Consider the following 18,821-nt stretch of genomic DNA (forward strand, 5'->3'; position numbering starts at 1 on the left):
CAAACTAGAGCATCACTGATGAAGACAAGACATCAGTAACAGTAACCAGACTCACATACTGATCACACAACGTCTTTTGTTCTAATAAAAAAGTAAGAATGTTGCAAGTCATTTCAGATGTTTAGAAATTTGGCGGCAGAGAGGGGCGATGTTTGTTCTTGCAAATTACATCGGAGGAACGCATTTTAACAGCGAGCTTTAAAGAGAACAACCCTGTTTCCAAAAAATGTTTTAAAAGATTTGCGCATCAATGAATCCGGTGTTTTACTCCTCGTTAAAAGCCTTTAACTGAAAAACGAACAGGCAGACATATAAGACATATCACATGTTGACTCTGAGAAAGCTTCGCTCTGAAAGATGTTTACCACTGTAACTTATCAGTGTTTTTTTGTTCAGAGCACAAACTAAATTGTTTAACAGTTCCAGGTCTCCTTTTTTCAGTCATTTGCAGAGGCTGACAGATCTGGATTGCTGGACGGCTAATTTAGCACTTGGACTCTTACATCCTTGTAATAGCCGGTATATACTTTTTTGGCCTTCTACTACACAGCCGTGCTGTTGCAGTGTTGTAATATGTGCAGAATGTGATTTGGAATCATCTTGTTAAATCAATCAGGGTCTTCCCTGAGATGATTTCATGCTGATGGAGGTATACAAACCCTGTGTTTATCATCCAACATTAAAGCTGCCTCCTCAGATGTGCAAGTAACTGATTATGCGTTCACTAACGCACCTCCATTCTATTACAGATGCTGTCTTGGAGCTATGTGCTGATAATAAGCCGAATGCTCAATCTCCTCTTGATGTTAAAGGAGAAAACGTCCATGATTTCCAAGACAAATTTCAGATTGTGAGAGACCAAACCAAAAGATAGCTCATGCCCAAAGAATGTGCCGATATAACTGAAACTTGTTTTTTAGGTGTTTTTCTTTGCATGGCAGAGCTTTAACTAGCATTTGTGGTGGCAATGATAAGACTGTGTTAACTGAAAATGGTTTTCAGAAGTGTTACTAAGCCCATGTAGTAATTTGCACTACAGAACTGTGTCTTTAATGCCCTGCCACCTGAGGGCCTGGAGATCACAAATATTCATAACTGATTTATTACCCTGCAAAACAATAAAGGAAATTTCTTAGTCACAACTTTTGATGTACTGCCTTTTGATCTTCAGTTAGACTTAAACGTCCTTGCACTGAATTTAGTGTCCCGACTTCTTCGGCAATAAAGTTGCAGTGTGCCAGTTATAGTCGGGTAATACGATTAATCCCTTTCTTGTCAAAAGCTACGTGAGAAGATTTCTGCATGAACGGAACGGAATGAACGGAAGATTTCTTTCATGTGAAACTTTCCAACAAGCTGACAAAGTTTTCTCATTACTGAGGATGAACTCCAGAAAGTCAATGGCCACGTTGTGTATCAAAAACATTTTCATTTGACGTTATACAAGATTAGAGCACGTTACGTAACAACATGCGACGTGCTAAATTATCCGCATGCTGCCCACAAGGAAAGATTCTGAAAACTGGACCTTTTCTTCAGATTTTTTGGGGGGTTGGAACAACAATGGAAAAAACAGCGTGGCTGACACTTAGGCGAGCCCCAGCCTCTGACAGGGCGGGGGGGAAGGGTCAGTACCAGATCCTGCATGTGTTGTCCTTGCTGCCTGTAGAGAAGCCCAAACACAAACAGGTAAAGCTGCATGTTTTTCATCTAATATGTGAGAAATAAAGCGCTCGTGAGGAGGATTTCATTCACCCCTCACAGCTCCATTTTAGGTTGTCAGATTTGATGTCTGTGGATACCTGTGATGATGGTGTCACCCTCATAGTTGAAGACACAGGAGAAGATCTCGTCAGTGTGGCCCTCCAAGACTTGTAGGCAGGCTCCAGACTGAACATCCCACAGACGAGCTGTCTTGTCTGAGCTGGCAGTCAGGATCCTGCTGCCCTGGGGGCTGAAGCAAATCTACAAGGAGAGGCACTGCCAAGCGTTAACCTCAGCCTCATTCAGAGGTTCAGAATCACATAATATGGCAGAGGTAGTGGAAATGACAACACACCGTTAGGACATTTTCTCTGTTTCTATAAACACTAGAGTATTACAGAAATCCTGGCAGAAGCTGACTGTATTATAGCCCAGGCTTCTCATTCCCACAATGTTTAAGATCCTAAAGGAAGAGATAATTACAACAGGTTGGCTCCGAAGCCATGACAGTAAAGTATGCTTTACCATCTGATGATGGGTGCTGCGTAACCTGAGATAACAAGAGACACATTTAATGCTCACGTCTTCGCTTGCAAAGGAGAAATCAGGTAAAGAAAATGGATGGAGAGATAATGTACTACATCGTATCGAGGGTCCTCTTCACTGTGTGGTTACCACAGTGATATTACAACCTTAGAGAAAGAAAACACCAAGATAACCAGCTGGGACAGATCTCTACCACGGCCCGTAGAAGTGCCACTCGTTCTTCATCTTCAACTATGAAGCATGTTGTTAATGTGCACATTTTTATAACAAAGTGAGTTTTCCATTGGGTTTTCAATTGGACCTGACTGATGTTTAAAGAACAAAGGTTCCCAGGCTGAGGAGGATTGCCTTTATGAGCAGTGACATTTGAAAGCAAAACGTCTTGTGAATTCCAAACACAAGATGCTACATACAATAAAGTCCACACAGAAAAGTCGATTTTGGTCTTTAAGATCAGTTCCATTTCATTACAAATCCATTATAGATATCTTTCCTAAACGAAGAAAGCAAGGTGTTTTAGCACAAGGAGAGACTGAGACATAATGGAAATGGAATGAACAGCATACAGAGCGAGATACTGAAATAGAAGGAGAAATCTGTAGGAAAAAAAAAAAACGTGTTAAGATGCATGCAGAGGAGGGGGAGAAGTGTCCTGTTAGGAGGAGATTAGTGCCATAATCCTCTGGAATCATCCTCCATCCAGCCTATTTTTTCCTGGCTGTCTGTGTTTCAGTCAACACATACAGAGAGCCCCTCTGAGCCAGATCCAGAGCAAAACACACTCATGAAAAGCAACTGTGGAAAATCACTTCCATTAGAGAACAGGATCAACAGAGGGCCACACAAACACATATGAGGCCAAAGTATGTGTCAGTTTGACTTTACAAATCCACGTAAAACAAGGTTAACAGCGCATTCTAAGCATGTGGGATTACAAGTCATGGAATGGTGTAACGTTTGTGCTCTGAGTTGAAAAACTCAGAAAACAAGGTCAGACTGATGCTCACGGATGACACAAAACATCCCGAAGCCCGGGCCACTGTCTCTCCTCTTTAGCATCACGCTTTGTCCCATGTTAGCAAGGTAAACAAAAGAAGCATCCTATCTAAAGCACCGTCAAGGAGAAGTTATAGAATTAAAAAGTACAGACAGTAACAAATGATCACATTAATAAGATAGTAATTAAGATAAACATAGTTTAAAAGGTCTTACAAATGGCCTGACTTTTACTTTTACTGACTCTTAAGACTGCAGTTAAGTGGAAAAATGGTCCAGTCTGTCGCCTAACAGTTCAGTGGTCGTAGGGACAATGATGGCTCACTTCTGTGCTTCGAAATTTTGATCAACTTGACGCTAGATTAAGATTAATTTTCACATCCCTGCAAGCAACAATGGTAGATATCCCTTTAGTTTAAAATCAAGAGTAAGTCCTGGAATGCTTCTATGTAAATACTTTCAAACCGGCACAAACAGTCTGAGATTCAAAATTGACATGGAAAAACATTGGGAACAAATGTTTTGAGTTCAGTGGCGTACCTTGGAAATCTCTCCGTCATGCCCCTTTAGCGTCGCAAGACACTCGTGTGTAGCTGCACTGAAGACTCGCGCTGTACCTTAAAGGGACAGGGACAGGCAGCTTTTACAGTGATTTAGAGTGATTTCCATGAAACCAAAATGTCGGTACGCACAGTAGTCCAAAGGCATTAGAAATAAAGAGGGAAATAGATCGTTCTAAAATGAACCCTGAGCATTTAATAAAAATACAGAGGACAGAAAAAAATAAGTCACGTAGTCTCACCATCAGCAGAAGCAGTAGCAATGAGCTGACCACTTAAATCAAAACACACATCCAACACCTCCTCTGTGTGTCCAATAAGGGTGGCCACACACTTCCCACTGACTGCCTCCCACAACTGCAAACACATTTACAATTCAGGTTTATTTATGTGGCATGTTTCTCACGACAGACTGCGAGCTTTTAATAAATACAATTTTTTTAAAAAGGTCAAAAACCGCAAGTGACATACAATATATGATATATAGGCTGAAAAAGATATGAAATCCTGTTTCTGTGAAATAAAAAAAAAATAAAAGTATCAGTCATTTAGCAGCATTTGGTATATTCGGTGGGACGTTCAACGCGGCTCACTCCAACGCCGACTCGAATGTACGACGCTCGATAATATGAGAGGAAAACACAAGGCACACAAAGACAGACAGTCCTGGTAGGATCATCGGTACACTGCTACTTCTCCACATATCAAACAGATGTTTACTGCTGCATTTAAGACTGAAATACCGTATGTTACACAGTTACTTAGAACTGGGGGGAAAAAACGACATCTCACATGTTAAATGGAAAAATAACAAGTAATGTTTTTGAAAATTGTTAATTTTGGGTTTGATGCAACACTTTTTTTTTTCTAAAGTATCAACCTCTATAGTTTTGAAAGGTAAATATTTCCCCACTCTCGCTTGATATTAGATTTGGGCTTCTTAAGTGTTCAGGGCCCCTTTGCCATCCTTCAGGATGGAACCGCTGGTTTCGGTAGGTGACGGGTCTGAACCGCAGGCCGGATTAACTCTGGGGCTCTTGTACTAAGGAGCTGTGTTGTTATAAATACAAAATTTGTTATGACGTAGTCTTGATGAAATAAGCAAAGACTTCTCTAAAAAACATGTTGTTTTTTTAGATAGCAGCACGACACACTAATGCACCCCTTGAGTTTTCATGTCTGATTTTGGTGCAGAGCTGCTCGAGGGCCCAAAGATCACACATTCATTACTGCTGTTTAGTCTTTTTTTTTTTTATCGTTTTCAAAGAAACACCCAAAATGTAACTCTTGCTGATAAAACTGCTTCTGAAAGATTCAGCCTCTCCGGGATGCTCTTTTTATAGCGACTTTCACAAACATGTTGCCTTTTAACATGATTAATTGTGAATGTTCTGCCAGGGTCTTGGATCCAATCTTCTGTTGTGCCCGTCTCAACTTTTCCAAAAATCATAGCAATTCTCATGTTCAGCATTCAGTGTATTTTCTGCTATTTCAAATCAAACGCAGGGTTTAAATGATTTGCACATTTTGGCATTCTGCATCGAGTCTATTTTCTTTTTTTTTTTTTTTTACACAGCAACCCCTCTGATTTTGGAAGGAGTGCTTTGCAAAAGAGAAAAAGAACATGAATATAAACAACACTGGGTTAGCTGTCTCATACAGCTTCATTTTAGCCATCTCCCCTTGAGGAGTGCAGCGAAGTGGCTAATTCTAACTTGTGAGTTTGATTCATCTTGGCATAATTAAGGAATTGGAATTAAGTTTTTTCTCCCTGAAATCACAGAGACCAAAGGGGCTGGTGAGAGAGGGAAAGCGTAAAATAGAGTCGATCCAATTTGTGGGCCATCACTTTTCAGATACCAATCTCTAGCCAACAGTTTAAAATGTAAGTGAATGACTATTCTTATACTGCTGTTGTGGCAGGCTACAAATGACATTTCGCCCTGTGAAGAGAGACTGCAGACAGGAAAAAAGAAAAGAACACTAAAACATAAAAAAAAAAAAAAGCATGCTTTGGAGGTGTCAGGCTGATAATAGCTCACCTTACAAGTTTTGTCCATGGAACCTGAGATGATGAGGGAGCAATCCCAGTTAAACTGGACATTGCTTATTTCTCCCACGTGACCTATCAGAGTGTGAACTCGTCTAGGAGAAAAAGCAGACAACAGCTGCATTTAATTGGTTGCATGCAGGTGTTTCTACACGCGTACAGCATATGGCTCACACACAGACGAATGCACATATTAAAATAGCAGTGATGTCTGACCTTTTGGAAGCAACATCCCACATAGTAATTGTGTGGTCAAAGGAGCCAGTGAGAAGCTGACTGCCGACTGTGTTAAAGCACAGAGAGAGGACCTCTGCGGTGTGACCCTGGATGGAATAAAAGAGAGAGCATGATCCCTCACTGAGTCATTTCTCTCTTATATTTTGCCTTTTTTTTGCTGCCTTGGTCCCCAAAGGGACTAATAGGCCTGAAAAAGAATGCCACCGATCGGATAAACACACGGAATTTAGCCTTAAAGGAAGATTTGGATTTTTTTTTTTTATATTAACAAAGCTTCTCAGCTGCACTGATGGCTGTCAGCATGACTGACTCTACATGGTGTGAAGAGCTAAAGGAACAGAGAGAGTTGCTCCTATCTGAGACGGAGCCAGCCAACCAGTCACACTGTGAACCCACGTGCCGTGTGCACATCAAAGAGGACTCGTCATTCCCCTAAAGGTGCTTTATTGGTGCTTTATGAGGGAGTTACAGTTGAATTAATCATTAGATCCTTTTTGGTTGGGTGGTAAAAGTGCTGGGTATCAACTGCAATTAGCAGCATTCAGTTCAGCAACAATTACTTCTATAACAGTCACAATACTAGATAAAAATGTGAGGGGACACAGTAAGTTAGCACACATGGGGTAACTCACAGTAAGGGTGGCCACCTCCTCCCCACTCTCAACATCCCACAGCTTGGCAGTGGTGTCCATGCTGCCTGTGGCCACCAGCGTACTCTGGGGATTGAATGCCAGGCATACCTACACAACACAAAACTTGTTGCTACAGTTGCAATTTGTTTCATTCTACTGCAAGACTAAATACAACACGGCTCAGATGCATTTATCATCTACGTATCCATAGTGACACCGAAGCAGGACTATTTGTTCTCTGCAGTTTGAAAGCTGTTTGCTCTGGGCTGAATTAAGCACTTAGTCCTGTGGTGTAACACCTTGCATGAATACTCACTTTGTGCATTAATATGCAGCACATGAAAGAACAACTGAGACTAACAATTAGGTTTAAGTTAATACAGATTACTATACGTACTATTTCTGCCAAATGTCCTCGAAAGGTATGAAAACATTTGCCGGTCTCTGCACACCACAGTTTGCAGGTCTTGTCAAAGGAGCCCGTGGCAATCTTGTCTCTGAGTTTAATGAAGAGGAAATAAAGCAAGAAAGGTGAATTTGGAACGTGAAATAGAGCGGCACAATTCTCATGTACCACCAAAGTTTAGCTGAAACAGCTCATTACCCATAGGGGTTGTTGAACGCAATTGCATATACCACATTCCTGTGACCCTCGAGGGTGTGCAGCTCTGTGCCAGAGGCCGTGTCCCAAACTCTACAAGTCCTGTCATAACTCCCTGTTATGAACCTGCACAGTAGGAATAACAAGAGTAAAAAACAACAAAAAATATATATTTTTCAGACTATAGCACAGAGCTGGTTAGAGTTATTGGCAGCTGTGAAACGTGTGAACAGATTTTTTTTGAATAGCTTCAGAAAAGAATGCAAACAAGGCAACTCTGTTGAATCAGAACAGCTAAAATAAATCCTATATTTTTGGTTGCAGAAGCACTGGCAGGAGTGACAAGCTCTGAAACATTTCTTGCAGCAACTAGAAGCTGCTTTACATTCAAGCTCTTGGATGTTTGCACGCGTCCTTTTTTAGCGTGACTTGTTTTATGTCTACTTTGAACCGTCATCCTGCGGGAAAAACCGAAGACCTTTGACTTGAATCTTGTTTTGTGACACTGGGTAACGCACATCTTGCTCTAAGATGTGCGGCGAACGAGTCAATTTCATCACTCTTTAGAAACCTTTAATGCCTCCAGTGCCTGCGGCAGCAAAGCAGCCTCACAGCTTAATGCAACCTCTGTTGTGTTATTTTTTTGATGCACTTCATTCCTAAACAGCTTTACTTTTGTTTCCTCAGTCCCAGGGACTGTGGCTTATCTATAAATGTTCTTTGCAAAGCCTTGTCTTGCCATTTTGTGCCTTTCATTCAACATCAGTTTTCTGCGGAGCCCAACGAGGTTCAGTGTGCAGCTTCTGGTGTGGGATGGATCCACGTCTCCAGATTATTTAAGGTCACTCTGAAGCTCTCTTTAGTCGTATGTTATGGTGATTTACGGTGATTCAACAATTTGGACTAATTGTTACAGACTTGCTTCATTAAGTCAAACCTTGGTGCCACATCCTGGAGGCATAATCAGTAATTGCCTTCTACCCTTTAGAAGTCCTTTTCTTTTTTTTTTCTTCCGAGGAATAACTTATATTCACAATTCCTGTGCCAAGAACTGTGTCCGTGGCACATTTTGTGCTTGTAATTTGTATTTCAGTTGATTTTTTGCTTTGTTTTTGCTGCAGTTTTCCGTAGATGAGCGTCTTATTCAAATATTCCAATCGTAAAAAAAAAAATCATTATAATGATTATAATTAAGGACGACACGACAGGAATTCTGACCAGTGTTGAACGAAACAAACTCACCTCGAGCCAGATTTGTCAAAGGCAACATTTGTCAGTGGCAGTATGTGTGCCTTAAGCTCCTGCACAAAAGATCAGACAGAGATTAAGTGACAAATAAAACTTTTGAGTCAACATGTTTGCCTTAATTCATCTTGAAAATGAGCCATGTGATTCCCATACGTATAATTCATCTATGATGTAATGATTGGACATCTCACTGCTGACTCATCAGTTGAGGAATGATTTCCTTCCCTCATTCAGAGACGTGCAAAATCCCCCCAATGTTTAGGCAACAGACAAAAAAAAATGAAAATCCTCTGTTCTCTGGCCATGAAACTAATTCTGAGCTCCATCTGACTGTGTTTTGTCCTGTTCATAAGACACTAAGACACAAGTGAAACACCATTTGTTATCATGACTTTAGGGATGCTTTCTTTACCTCTAATTAAAAGACTTGGTAACCAAACCACTGCTGCGCTCTAGTGACTCTTTTGGAGCAGTCACAAAACAAAGTCCTTTATTTCCACAGATGAGAAAAAAATCATTCACAGATCAGGGAGCTAAAATTTTCCTCCAATTAGTTGAAGCTGCCAAAAAAATGTTTTCATCTGACATGTGACATGTGTCAAAGTAGATGAAGCCAGTTACTGAATAAGCAACTCATTAAAAGTGTATACTGACAATAATGCATTTTTTTTTATTAGTTTAAGTTAACCAGGCAATAGGAATTATAGCCAGCCGCAGGACCCTGGACCTTAGAACCTTGTAACTGAGAATAAAGTGATGTCACAGAGCTGACTTTTGTGTCTGACCTTGCAGAAACAGAACCTGTGGTGGTCCTGCTGGCCTTGTTTCTTCTGAAGCCGAAGAATCAGTTCTTTGACCTGTGCAGCTCGGGACTCTGTAATCAGAGGCTCTGACAGCCTGATTTCGGCCACAAGCTCGTCCAGATTTGTTCTAGAAGGTGGGAAAATGCACACAAAAAAAATCTTAAAAACTGAAATAATGATGCAAAATCAGTGAAAATCGACTGTCTGAAAGCTGAACAAGCATCCAGTTGTTTCGTCCCTTTACCTATATATAATACTATATATAATACCTATACCTATAATAGTTAAGTGTGCACGAGAAACGTCCCTTTGTTATTGGGAAGGAAAACTTTAGTTAGTGTTACATCTAAAACTTAATTTGCAAAAAGTTCTTAAGAGTAGTGGGGCATTAGCCTATAATAAATGTAGATAAGTGAAGATCCTAATATCCCAGAGGAGACTTGGCTGAGAAACCTCATTAATAACCTGGGGATTATAACAGCTTTCAGTTTAACAAAGTCGTTTTAGTCAACTTCATGAACGTCAGCCCGACGTAACAACTCACGCACTGTGGAGTCAAATCCAAAAGGTCGATTGATTTTGTCCCCAAATATCCCGCTTCTTCATATTCCAGGATTATACCTGATAGACAGAAAAACAATTTAAGACATTTAAAGCCAGTCACTGAGCCTTTGCGTTTCAGGAAACGGGAGTGGGAAATTAAACACATTTTATGCTTACATTATTCTATCATATGCTAACTCAGACAGGACAAGTTGTGCAAATGTTCGGCCACAGCGGGTTAATGACAAAGTCGAAGTATACACTGGGATGCCACATTGTATTAAAACATAAAGTCTAAAGTAAAAAAAAAAAAAAATTATGTTACCTGGTGGATAATATCTCAGAAGAAACCGCTTGAGCCTCATGTTTGGCTTGCGCTGGGGGAAAGTCACAGGTCAACAAACCGTAGCCATGGCAATCGTAGCGCGTGCAATAGTCACGCATGCGCAGTGCCTTAAATGAATCAACCGGATGGGCACAGATCTGCATATGTGTCTATGGGCGCAGAGGGGGAAACCATGATGCGGTCTGAATGACAGTCGAGTTACCATACGTATTGAAACGGTAACGCACAGAGATACATGAAAAGAAATGCAGAAATAAAGTGTGAGAAAATGATTGTGAGAAAAGATTCAAAACAAAGTTGATATCATGTTTTTCTTTGTACATAAAATTAGTCTATAATTATTTTGCAAGTAAGTCATGACTAATATAATCATGCTTCAGCACATAATTGTTCAGTCCCTGTTTTTATGCTTCTTACAAGATTATTAGAAACAATAGCATAACTAATGGTCACTTATTACTAATTATCAGTAACATGCCTGACATATGTTGTGAAGGAGAGAGCTGCCTGAGCACCTCAAGCTTCAATCGACCTGCTGCTGCATGCTCAATTACATCCTAATGAATGCTTTTCTATCATGTGCAATATAATCTATCATACACTAGAGGCTTGCACTTTTTTATCACATCTCGTCAAGCCTTCTGTTCCCCAAAAGGTCAAAGTCTTTTGCTTACAAACCTTGACGAGCACATGTGCAGATCATAAAGATAATGTGTGTATTTCCAGCAGCTGATGAGCACTCACAGCTTCAACAAAGCTCAAAGCACTCAGAAAATAGTTAAGATCGCAAGACACTGAATTTAGAACAAGGTGCTCTGGTAGCTTCCCAGGAAATACAAGCCAGAAAGGACCTTTTAGGAATACTGCCAAGTTTAAAGAATGGGTTGCTGGGCCAAGCTGAAGTCGTCTGGATGGGTTTATCCCACCACACTCCTGTCACTCTACGGCTTTTTTGCTAACTGCAGAGTAGCAGAGCCCTTCCTGACACCATACCTAATTGGACCAAACAAGAACATCTCAGAAGAAGTGGTAAGGACAGCACACACACATATTCTGATATATGTAACCGTGTGTATGAAGTAGCTTTTATTGGGAGCAATTGCTCTTCAATTGTGACTGACAATGAAATAAACATGCGACAAAACCAGAAATGATCAGCAATCCTTTTCTGTGTCATCTCTTGATTTCCTCAGGTGACAAACTACCTGTTTCCCATCTGGACATACTCCTACCTGGCCTTGCTCTTCCCCGTTTTCATCTTGACTGACTTCCTGAGGTACAAGCCGCTTATTGTGGTGCAGGGGCTCTTTCTAGTTACAAACTATATCCTACTCTGCTTTGCTCCAGGTCTCCCTGCAATGACCTTCCTTCAGGTCAGTAGAGAACTAATCTCAGAAACAAGTTGAAAGGTATCTTTCTCCCATAACACTTCAGAAACTGATCTGACATTGTGCCACTGACATACTTGTGAATACAAAAGCTTGTCTTTCCCGCAAAAAATTAAAAACCTTCATTATCTCTAGGCTCTCATTAAAACTTCTGCATCTGATCAACAGGTCAACTATGCGGTGGTGACCTCCACAGAGGTGGCATATTTCTCCTACATTTACAGCGTAATTCCAGTTGAGCATTACCAAAGGGCCACTGGTTACCTGCGCAGTGCCATGCTGGTTGGATATACATTTGGTGCCAGCCTCGGTCAAATGCTTGTCTCCCTTGCAGGTTGGGCTTCAAACTCTATGATGAATAATAAACTGATTTAAAACGTCATATTGATTTCATAGCTATCCTAGATTCACCTTATGACAGATAATATTAGTAGAAATGACAATGATCTGATACTAAAGGTGTAAGATGAATGAAGAGGCAGAATGCTCTAAAATATGAGGAAGCACTGATCATTTTTTCCCAATCAACAGGACTGGACTACTTTTATATCAATGCTATAACTCTGGGGATAGTAAGCATAGCTTTTCTCATCTCCTTCTGGTTGCCCATGCCAAATCGAAGTATGTTCTTCGAAGGGAAAAAGGGAGTAGGATCACAGCCCAAGAAGGATAGGCCATGCAAAGAAAACGGTCCTGAGGCACCAGTGATGGCTGAGGATGGATCAGGCTTGGAGGAGAAGAAGATGGAACATGATGGCAGTGCTGGCTGGTGCAGCAGAGAAAATGTGGCCGCTGCAGCACATCTACTTTGGAAGAGCTTCAGGGAGTCCTACTCCTCCAGGCATGTCATTTTTCTCTTTTTATTGACAGTGATCACACTTTGAGCGCAGACCTTGTGTGCACACATATTCCAACCCAAATGCCACATAGATTATTCCATATTGTGGCATTTTGCTACAAATCATTGACATGGTTGTACCTGTAATAAGAGTCATCATTGTAATCTGTCTTCATTCTTGTCAACATGCAGGCATTTAATCTACTGGTCCTTGTGGTGGGCTCTGGCCACTGCTGGCTATGTGCAGGTCTTTAACTACATCCAGCTAAAGTGGGACCATATAGAGCCATCTGCCACATCATCCGTCTACAACGGAGGAGTAGAGGCTGCATGCTCTATTGTTGGTAAAGGACTTCTTTTTTTTATTATGATCCAATAGTTGTTGTCCGGAAAGCAGGAGTAAACATCCATCCATCAATCCCATGACCACCACAGAGATAAACAATCTGCACACTCGTAGAGAACAGAACAGGCAAACTCCACACAGAAAGGCTCCAGCTAACATTTGTGCCAGTGAAATAAATAATAAAGATAAAAGCTCACACAACAACAACACAAATCATCATCTGCATCCAATAAATAAAAGGACATTATTAATTAGAAAAAGTCCTAATAATAAAGCTGGTCAATCAAAGTAGGGGTTTTTTTTCACAACATTTCACAGTAAAAACTAACAAAAACTAACAAAAGGACTGCTGAGTTCTGTGAGCACGCAGTTCAATTAAAGCAGGGGGTGAGGAGAGGGCGGCAACACAACCACAATAAACGAGCAAGATAACATTTAATAATGTTGTTAAAAGCTGGAACGTCTGATGGCACACAGGCAAGCTGCGCTTGGTTACATTTGGTGACTGATTAAATTGGAAATGTGTATTGATTTTGAAAGGCAGTAGCAGCACCGGGGTCCTTTTGGCTCCTGCTCAACCTGCCTCAGCATGAGAGGAGGAAGAGAAATTGCTTCAATTAAGGAGATAGTCAAAAGGTAATGGATTCTCTGATTGTTGCTGATGGTTGATTCCAAGAGCTGGGTGCAAGTGGTTCATCAAACCAGGCTGCTGAGGCCGGGGCGGGCGTGTGTGCGCATACATTTTTTTGAGTATTCCAACATTCAAGGGAAGAAATGAAAGCCTAAGGATCATTGAAGGAATCACATTGAGAAGGATGTTAACCAACAATGGAGGCACTGTCCACCGGAACGACAGAATAACGGCTTTGTTTTTCTTTTCTCTGGTTCAGGTGCTGCCGCAGCCTTCTCGGTGGGCTTCATTAAGGTGTCCTGGGCCGTGTGGGGAGAGCTGGCCCTGGGGCTGTTCTCAGCTGTAGGGGCAGGTGCCGTGTTTCTGATGGCGTTCACCAGCAGTATCTGGGTGTGCTATGCTGCATATGTGATATTCAAATCCTGCTACATGTTTCTCATCACCATCACAACGTAAGCTCATAAGACAGTTTTGTTTTGTTTTTGTTTTTTTATCTCTAGCACACTCCTGAAGAAATTTTCACTCTCCCCAGTTTCTTGTTTTTGACAAGGATATTTACAAAGAAATACAATATCAAAAGTTTGGACACCTTCACTCAGTCAGGATGAATGAACAGGTGTGTAAAATCTAATCATCTAAAAGCTGAAAATGCTAATTTGGAGGCAATAAGTACAATTTTCTTGAATTTTTAGCTGAAAAACGTCAGTTTTAAAGTCTTTGCTGCACCCAGTAAAAATGGAAACGGTACACATGCGATGCTGCTGTTAGCTCTTTTAATATGGTAGGGGGGACCTAATTCTCTACTTCCAATGTAAACAAAAACGAAAACACTTCAATCCACACAAAGTGTCACTCCCAAACAAAAACAAATGTGAATTAAATGAACATGAAAACTGGCAACCTGAGTAAGCAAACACATTAAGGTACATAGTGAAACATATTCAGGATTTAAATCAGGTCAAATCTAATTGCCCCAAGACATGCTCACATAAACTTCCACACATGTAAAGTACAGATTCTTTTAAACATGGTTTTATTCTATTTTCGGTACCATATCTTAAAGATGTAATCAAATTCTAATGAGGTGATCCTTACTGCCTGTACTTAAGCATAGATATCTATAGAGGTCCAATAATTCCTGCATTTCTCCATAACTACCATCATTTTTCTTCTGTAGATTTCAGATAGCGTCTAACCTCTCCATGGAGTGCTATGCGTTGACGTTTGGGATCAACACTTTCATAGCCCTGTCATTACAGACGATCATTACAGTCATTGTTGTTGATGAATCTGCATTGGGACTAGACATTGTGACTCAGGTACGTTTTCTATTCATTGCAGCACACTGAGACTGTTGGATAACTAGCTCACTAACATGAGCACAGAGTGACACCTGGTGGTTACTTATGACTGTTGCATGCAGACGTGTTTGATGCGGGTTCATCCTCCAGTATTAATAGCATATAAATGCAGATGATGACAGAGATCTCTCGCTGCAGTTCATCGTATATGGCAGCTACTACACTTGCATCTCGCTGCTTTTCCTGATACGAGGGACCTACACTGCCTGTGCAAATCAGCGCCGTCCTGAGCACGTTGAGGCCAAGGAGCAGGGACCCAGTGTGGAGGTGATTTCTGCTCAACGTTTCTGAAGAATGTCAATAAAATAATCATAAACAGCATCATTGGTGTCAAGTTGCTGATTGACCTCATGGCTGATTTCTATTCTATTAACTTAATCTAAGAAGGAAGCCAAACAGAACAATAAAAGTCAGGAATTTGTTTGCTTACCTGTTGAGTTTCACAATCGCCGGGATTGTGCTGCTCTTTGACCGGGTTGTTGATTGACAAAAACAACACTAAAACAATTCCTTCCTTGCGAGGCAGGCAGGACCAAAAGATCTGTACACCCAGTGCGCATAAACACATGGGCACACAAACACACCTGTTACAGGCAGAAGAATATGGAGGCGTTGAAGAGGTGGAGGTCAGACTGGAGGTATCCCACAACTCTGCTGTGCATCTATGGATTCTTTAGCACAGTTAAGCCGCTGGAGCCTTTCCTTTTACCATACCTGACAGGACCGGACAAGAATCTGACAACCGAACAGGTACAAAGAAGCAAAAAGAAAGGACACGGGGTTAAGTGAAAAGAGCAATTATGGCAAAAGTACTTATAGTATTTCAGTTTGTTAATCAATGTTGTTGATACCAGAAACAAGCATGCTTAATAATGGCAGCTATGTGTTGTCAATATTCAGTCACTGGTAAAAGATGAACATTCTAATAGGCCATATTCAAGCTGGTGAATCAAGATTTCTGAGTGGTAAAAATCCATTCATAATGACAAAACCATTAATTTATCACTTGAAATCCATACAGTTTGGCCTATGAATATGTAAGGAAAGATTTATATCTGGTAACTTTTTGTTCTGTACCTCAGCACAATGAATTTGAAGTAAAGCTATAAAGGCGTGTAGGTTTTCATTTGTAAAACAAGGCATTTAACAAAAAGAGTTTTCAGTCATTTTTACAACACTCCCACCATTTACTCTGGCCCAAAATGAATGGTACAAAAGTGGCTTCAGTAAAGGCCTCTAAGGGGACGAAACACAGCATTTGCTGATTTTGGTGAGCTCCAAACTTTAGGCAATCATTGATGACAAAGGATTTGCATCAAACTATTCAAATCAGTCATATCAGGCCAGCGAAAATGGACAGACAATATAAAATAAATAGCTTCAGCAAAAACTGCAAATCTACACGTCACATACATCCAGAATGCTTCATTTCAAATGCATCGAAGCAAAATTCCAAAAAAAAAAAAGCATTACGGTCCAAATACGGACAGGGCCTGACTGTAAATGCAATGGCTCCTTCACAGTACCCCCCCCCCGTCTCTTCCTCAGGTCAACAATCAGATTTTCCCGGTGTGGACTTACTCTTACCTGTGCGTGCTGGTGCCGGTGTTCCTGCTCACTGACTGGCTGCGTTACAAGCCTGTGGTGGTGTTCCAGTGTGTTATGCTCTTCATCACAACAGCACTACTGAGGTGGACAGAAAGCGTAGCAGCCATGCAGGCCATGCAATTCTGCTATGGGGTAGTGACAGCCAGCGAGGTCGCCTATTTCTCCTACATCTACAGGTCGTGTTCTGCAGCCCAAAGCACTGTCAGGTGTCATGAGATTTGATTGTGTATGTTTGGAAGAGACCTGACAGCTCGAATAGTTTTTGCTGGTGTTATTTGTTACAGTGTGGTAGATCTGAAGAGATACCGGAGGGCCACGTCTTACAGCCGCAGCGTCCAGCTCCTGGGGTACACGATAGGCTCTGTGCTGGGTCAGCTGCTTGTCAGCTTCAAGCTCATGTCCTACTACAACATCCTGGTGTTTACTTTGGTTCTCACTGCCATTGCTCTCGTCACCTCCTGCTTCCTGCCTATGCCACAGCAGAGCATGTTCTTCCACCGAAAACACCCAAGAGAGACACCCGCACCGGAAGGAACACATGGGACTGTGGATGCAAACACCTCAGTGGAAGTGATGAGGGATGAACAGGTGGAGAGAGGAGTAATGGAAGACAATGCAGAGACAGAGTCAAAGGTGGAGATCCACGAAGAGTCTGATGGCACAGAGAGCTGCGGCCGTGTGATCCAAATCCTGTGGAGAGACTTCCGTCTGTGTTATTCCTCCAGGCAGCTGCTATACTGGTCGGTGTGGTGGGCAATGGCCACATGTGGCTACAACCAGACTGTCAACTACGTGCAGGTCAGTTGTGAGGGCAACCAAAAAGGGAAGCTTTAAAGCTTTCGCTACTTTTCTAGAATACCTGAGGTTCAAAACACATCATCAGAGAAGGCACAGAAATAATCATCAGCAACAACAACAAAAAAAAAAGACCAAAGAGATTTCATAAAAGAGAAGAGACATCATTTCCCCCACTGTTTTAACTTTAGGGCCACGGCTCCTGTGCAAATGTGATACAACCACTGCACCAATTTGAAATGGCAGATTACAAATCTCATCAGGTTTGCCTGTATTGAGCAAGTATCCCCTCTAAAGTTGGAAATTCCAAATCAAGCAAATCCAACGTCACCTTTGTCTTAAACTCGTCTTAAACACCCTCTTGTTCAACAAAACAGACCTTAGTGATGACTCATAAGTCAGTTCCAGCTACTGTGGTCTTTTTTTAATCAGGTCAAAAAAGCTTAAAACTTCATGGGGCCACTTTTAGATTGCACAAAAATCTCCTAACTGAACCTGCAAATGAAAGCAGTTACTCTGCTGATAATAAAAGTGACACACTTTGCAGGTGCTGTGGGAGCACGTGGAGCCTTCTCAGAACTTCAGCATTTATAACGGCGGCGTGGAGGCGGCATCCAACCTGATGAGTACGCAACCGTCAGTTAAGGTTTACGCGCTTAAAGCTCCCCCCCCCCCCCCGAGCAAACCGAGGATTTAAGACAGAGATAATAAAAACATACCGCAGGTGCTTGGATGGTTGTATTTAGTTGAAATGTTATTCTCTAATGACTTGTTTTGCAGGTGCAGCGACATCTTACGGCATAGGCTTCACTGAGGTGAGGTGGGAACAGTGGGGGGAGCTGGCTCTGGGTGGCTTCTCTGGACTCGGGGCCGCTGCACTGTTCCTCATGACTTTCACTGGCAACATCTGGGTGTGCTACGGCAGTTACGTCGTTTTCAAGTGTCTGTACATGCTGCTGATAACAATAGCCATGTAAGAGCAATGCCTTATACGGTTCTATTCTACTCCGAATTAAGTCTTTACAGAACACACAGCTGTGCTAAAACGGTTCCCCCTTCCAGGTATCAGATCGCAGCAGACTTGTCGATGGAAAGGTACGCGCTGGTCTTCGGTGCAAACAACTTTGGAGCGCTTGTTCTTCAGACAGTTATCACTTCTGTTGTGGTAGACAGCGGAGGGCTCGGCCTCGCCATCATTCCTCAGGTAAGCCATGTGGTCATGAAACAAGTCTTCATTTCCCTTAACGTAACTTTTTTTTCAAAATTGTGTGCTCTTTTGGCAGTTCATCATATATTCAAGCTACTTCTCAGCCATCTCTGTGGTTTTTACACTTCGGGGACTTTTTAGCATCTGGAGAGCGCAGAGAAAAACAAAGGAAAAGAGAATGGTTGCAGACGGAAAAGAATGTCCGCCCTGTGAGGAGCACAGGTTATAAAAACAACGCCCCAATAAACTGAGATAATCCGTTGAGGCCTTTGTGTCAGTTTAAAAGTAAAAGAAAGGAAGAAAGAAAGAAAAAAAAGCTTCAAAAGTACTGACTCTTGTATCAATAAAATCAAATGAAAAGACGAATGCTTCGAAGGTCTC

General features: G+C 41.6%; 3 protein-coding genes across 3 annotated transcripts; 2 read left to right on the forward strand and 1 right to left on the reverse strand.

The window, feature by feature from the left end:
• Positions 1–708: 708 nt before the first annotated feature.
• daw1 (dynein assembly factor with WDR repeat domains 1) lies at positions 709–10,409 on the reverse strand. Its single transcript, XM_072391639.1, has 13 exons — positions 10,325–10,409; positions 9,926–9,998; positions 9,360–9,504; positions 8,569–8,627; positions 7,330–7,452; positions 7,123–7,222; positions 6,726–6,833; positions 6,073–6,179; positions 5,849–5,951; positions 4,049–4,163; positions 3,787–3,863; positions 1,803–1,965; positions 709–1,663 (listed from the first exon to the last, which is right to left on the reverse strand). The coding sequence occupies exons 1-13, from the start codon at positions 10,407–10,409 to the stop codon at positions 1,629–1,631; spliced, it is 1,293 nt and encodes a 430-aa protein (XP_072247740.1). The 3' UTR covers positions 709–1,628.
• Positions 10,410–11,145: 736 nt separating this feature from the next.
• Positions 11,146–15,121, forward strand: slc19a3b (solute carrier family 19 member 3b). The gene is made up of 8 exons (XM_072391754.1): positions 11,146–11,295; positions 11,460–11,639; positions 11,823–11,988; positions 12,186–12,495; positions 12,685–12,836; positions 13,729–13,921; positions 14,647–14,788; positions 14,969–15,121. Exons 1-8 carry the CDS (start codon positions 11,146–11,148, stop codon positions 15,119–15,121), a joined length of 1,446 nt encoding a protein of 481 aa, XP_072247855.1.
• Positions 15,122–15,361: 240 nt separating this feature from the next.
• slc19a3a (solute carrier family 19 member 3a) lies at positions 15,362–18,700 on the forward strand. Its single transcript, XM_072391755.1, has 7 exons — positions 15,362–15,580; positions 16,379–16,614; positions 16,723–17,236; positions 17,781–17,859; positions 18,014–18,206; positions 18,296–18,437; positions 18,517–18,700. Exons 1-7 carry the CDS (start codon positions 15,434–15,436, stop codon positions 18,667–18,669), a joined length of 1,464 nt encoding a protein of 487 aa, XP_072247856.1. The 5' UTR covers positions 15,362–15,433; the 3' UTR covers positions 18,670–18,700.
• Positions 18,701–18,821: the final 121 nt, after the last annotated feature.

The sequence above is a fragment of the Leuresthes tenuis genome, unplaced genomic scaffold (genome assembly GCF_036924035.1).
Source record: "Leuresthes tenuis unplaced genomic scaffold, fLeuTen1.0.hap1 SCAF_9, whole genome shotgun sequence".
Classification (NCBI taxonomy): Eukaryota; Metazoa; Chordata; class Actinopteri; order Atheriniformes; family Atherinopsidae; genus Leuresthes; species Leuresthes tenuis.

Coding starts and splice junctions, on each gene's coding strand:
- slc19a3a (XM_072391755.1), top strand. CDS start 15,434: ATGGAGGCGTTGAAGAGGTGGAGGTCAGACTGGAGGTATCCCACAACT. Junction 16,615..16,722: donor TATTTCTCCTACATCTACAG/GTCGTGTTCTGC, acceptor TATTTGTTACAG/TGTGGTAGATCTGAAGAGAT. Junction 17,860..18,013: donor GGCGGCATCCAACCTGATGA/GTACGCAACCGT, acceptor CTTGTTTTGCAG/GTGCAGCGACATCTTACGGC.
- daw1 (XM_072391639.1), bottom strand. CDS start 10,409: ATGCAGATCTGTGCCCATCCGGTTGATTCATTTAAGGCACTGCGCATG. Junction 6,180..6,725: donor AGGAGGTGGCCACCCTTACT/GTGAGTTACCCC, acceptor TATTCCATCCAG/GGTCACACCGCAGAGGTCCT. Junction 5,952..6,072: donor TGGGATGTTGCTTCCAAAAG/GTCAGACATCAC, acceptor TTTTTCTCCTAG/ACGAGTTCACACTCTGATAG.
- slc19a3b (XM_072391754.1), top strand. CDS start 11,146: ATGGGTTGCTGGGCCAAGCTGAAGTCGTCTGGATGGGTTTATCCCACC. Junction 11,640..11,822: donor CTGCAATGACCTTCCTTCAG/GTCAGTAGAGAA, acceptor TCTGATCAACAG/GTCAACTATGCGGTGGTGAC. Junction 13,922..14,646: donor TTTCTCATCACCATCACAAC/GTAAGCTCATAA, acceptor TTTCTTCTGTAG/ATTTCAGATAGCGTCTAACC.